At 44.2% G+C, this 3,567-nt stretch overlaps 1 protein-coding gene across 1 annotated transcript in view; it reads right to left on the bottom strand.

Annotated features, from left to right (window-relative positions):
* Positions 1–2,417, bottom strand: part of UPRT (uracil phosphoribosyltransferase homolog) — a 68,325-nt gene extending 65,908 nt beyond the window's left edge. Inside the window, 1 exon segment of the mRNA XM_044682799.1 lies at positions 2,271–2,417. Within this exon segment, the coding sequence (XP_044538734.1) occupies positions 2,271–2,417 (147 nt within the window).
* Positions 2,418–3,567: the final 1,150 nt, after the last annotated feature.

Raw genomic sequence — 3,567 nt, 5'->3', positions numbered from 1 at the left:
CGCAGCAAACAGATCAACAGCTGTAAATTGTAACTCCAGAATTAGCTACTAAAAGCTGACTGAGGGATAGTTTAGAGATAGTAGAAGGTGAAGGAAATTATCAGGAGATTGAGGGTGCTCTTCAAACCTTTGTGGGTCACCAACTAATGTAAGAATTTAAATTTAGATTTTAAGCTAGATATGAAAATTTTAAATTTAAATTTAAATTTATTTAATTAAATCATTTAATTCACCTAATTTATTTAATTAATTAAATTGGTTGTTATTATATTATGTAATTTATATAATTTAAATGAATAAACTTAAATTCTAATTAATTAATTAATTAGTTTTAAATTAAAATTACATTTAAATTTAATATTGTGGTTGCCAATTAAAAAATATTACACCTTAAGTCAAAATGACTTTTATCAGCTTTATTTACAAAGAGGTGGAAAGAGTGAAAGTGGACAAATGTAGATAAAGAGACAGAAAGTACTGCCTAGCTACAAATACCCTAAGTTTAATCTTAATGTCTCCAGACCGCAAATGCAAATCCAAAAGTGAATCTTACAAGAATCTAAAGTCCTAATTAGGAAGCTGAAATCTGAAGAACCAGGAGATGCTGAAGAATCCGCTGAGAACCTTCAGTGCACACAAGGCTAAGACCACCAAGAATCTCACCAGAACTCACACTGAAGGGAGTGTCCCACCAAAGCGCCAACAAGCAGAGAGAGTCTCCTCACTGAAGAACCAAGGAAGGAATCACTCCACTCACCACTGTAAGCTGACACAGGATCCAGAGAAAGAATCTCCTCCTCCAGTCTGGCTCACCAATGCAGAGAGCCTGACTGAATCCTTGAGCTGGCCTTTTAAAGCAGTTTTCTTGACATCACTTCCTGTTGCTCCCCCACTTTACGGGAACCAATCACAGCCTTTCAATTTGCCTAGCACTTCCCAAGCTGGGGGGGTGGGAGGGCAATGACCTCTGGAGGTGTGGGTGACTTGGAACTCTCTTACTTAGTGTCAAGTAGGGGTGTTTTAAATTTTTTATTGATTAACTTAAAAGTTGCTGATTGATAGACAATGAGAGTTTGATTCACTCTTCACCCGTCTCCATACATTTATACTTGTTCTCCCCTATGCCTGGAATTCTTTTTCATCTCTACTTCCTGAATTCCCTGGTGAAATTCTATCTAAAATCACACCTTTACAAGATTCCTTTTATAATTCCACTCATGCTATTAACTTCCCTCTGTTGATTATCTCAGATTTATCCTGTGTATATCTTGTTTGTACATAATTGTAGGTTGCCTTGATCATGAGCAACTTAAGACTGGTTTTTGCCTTTGTGCTCTAAAGCATTTAGTAGAGTACCTGGTACATAGCAGGTGCATAATAAATGGCTCATTTACCACGTGACTCCTACATACAGTTTCTGCCCCTAACTTGATAAAATAAAATAAAAATAAAACTTGATAAGTTTTCATTTAAAATGTTGGTGCCACTTGTCATTCATGCCCCAAATCTATAGTTTATTTTCTGCTTAATCTCCCACTGGTTTTGTTATTGAGACCATTATTTATCCTGCAGACAGAATTTTTGCTAGGTACCTTTCCCCCTATATTTTTGCAAGCAGTTTATGTGGCACTTCAGTTATTTGCTTTGATAGAATTCACTTTTAAATCCAAATCCATGTGGCTATAAGAATAAGAACTATTCTTCAATAAACATTCAAAGGCTAGGAACAGGCATATATCTAAACAGATACTCCTAATCACTAATAATGAGACAAATGGAATCTAAAAGTACCCTGAGATTTCAGAGCACACCTACCAGATTGAAGAAGACTTCAAAAAATGAAATGGTAAATGGGGAGGGGGCTTTGGGAAGAGAGGCACACTAATGCACTGTAAGTGGAGCTGGGAAACTGGTCCAGCCTTGCTGGAAATCCATTTGAAATTATATTTCAGGAGTCTGCAAACAACGTATACCCTTTAATCCAACACCATCACCAGGCCTATACTTGAAGGCCATCACAGAGGGGAAGATCACATATACGTGCATGTTTATGGCTGCATTTCTGTGGGAGGAGACCTGAGATGAAAACAAGAACCCTTCACAGGCACCCAGGCAATAACTGAACCAACTGTGGTATGTGAACCTAATGGAACATTATTGCCCTGTAACAAACAACGACTATAAAGAATTAGGGGACAGATGAAGGGATAAATAATGAATAATCTGCTAAATAAATAATCTGCAAAATCAGCAGATCCTGAACAATTTACCCAGTTCCTATCATAAGGGAAAGAAAAAACAATAGCGAAATAGAAAGTCCGATCACCGCGGGGACCAATTGTGAGCTCAGGAGTGGCAGGGAAGCAATTCTCCTTCATCTCTGGGGGGAGGCTACAGGTGGACGATGGATGAGGCATCCCTAGAAGGCCAAGAGATTGATTTGTTTGGCTTAACTGTATTTATTCGATATGAAACTAGGTTTGGTGGGAGGGAGTCATTGGGCAGAGAGGGCGATAATAAAAACGAGATAGGCTATTACGTTATTTTTTTTAATGTGCGTCCATGGGGTTCGGTTTTTTTTTTTTCCTTTGCCGTTCTCTCGTGACTTGCAAGATCATCTCCTTCCTCTGAAGATACGGTACCGCACTGCCGAGGTTCTAGTTTTTTGTTGTGGCAAGCACAACTGCTCAGTTTTCTCTCTAGTTACTAAAGTGTTGGGGTGAACAAATTCCCGCCAACTTCTCTAGCAGTTACCATAGTTCTTAGGCTTCAAACCAGTGCTACTTTTTCCCGCCTAAAAGATCCCAAGGCCAGCCAACGCCCAACGCCGGCCGACGCCCATCAACGGTTTCCAACGACTGGTTCAGCTCTGCCCTCTGCCCCTCCTCCCTGCCCTCTGACGTCACAAGCGTTCCAGCTTATCCAGCTCCAGTTGCTGTGGCAGCGGGGTTGCTAGGCTTGCGCACAATCCTCTGGAATCTCGCGGGGCTACCTGGCCCCGCCCCCTGGCGCTACTTAGGTTACCCTCAGGCGCCCCAGTGTTCACTCTCCTGACCGCCTCCCCAAGAGTCAGACACGCGGCTGCCTCTCTGGCACATGTGCTCCCAGCTTGCTGGGCCTGGGCCTGCGCTGCCCCGGCAGTTTCCAGCGCCTTCCACCAGCCCGTTGTTCGACCCCGTCTAGCCTGGGTGCCGTGAGTACAGCCTGTGCCCGAGAAGATGCGGCTGCAGGACCTTCCCGGTAGGGAGCCTGAGGTCGCTAACAGCCCTAGTACATCCCATGATGACCACCACGGCACCAACCTCGGGGAATCCACCAGTAGCGGGCACACCACCAATGGCTCCAGCTCCATCTCCGGCTCAGGCTCCACCTCTGGCTCTAGTTCCCTCTCCGGCTTCGGTTCCACCTCCGGTTCCAGTACCATCTCCGGCTCCATTTCCATCTCCGGCCCCAGTTCCAGCTCCGCCTCCAGCCCCGGCCCGGGCCCCAGCTCTGGCCTCAGCTCCGGCATCACCCCCGGGCCCAGCTCCAGTTCAGGCCTGGGCTCTAGTTCCGCCACCAACTGGC

This window comes from Gracilinanus agilis, chromosome X, assembly GCF_016433145.1.
Source record: "Gracilinanus agilis isolate LMUSP501 chromosome X, AgileGrace, whole genome shotgun sequence".
Taxonomy (NCBI): domain Eukaryota; kingdom Metazoa; phylum Chordata; class Mammalia; order Didelphimorphia; family Didelphidae; genus Gracilinanus; species Gracilinanus agilis.
Note: the sequence above shows the minus strand (reverse complement) of the source record. Positions and strands in the feature narration are given on the sequence as shown.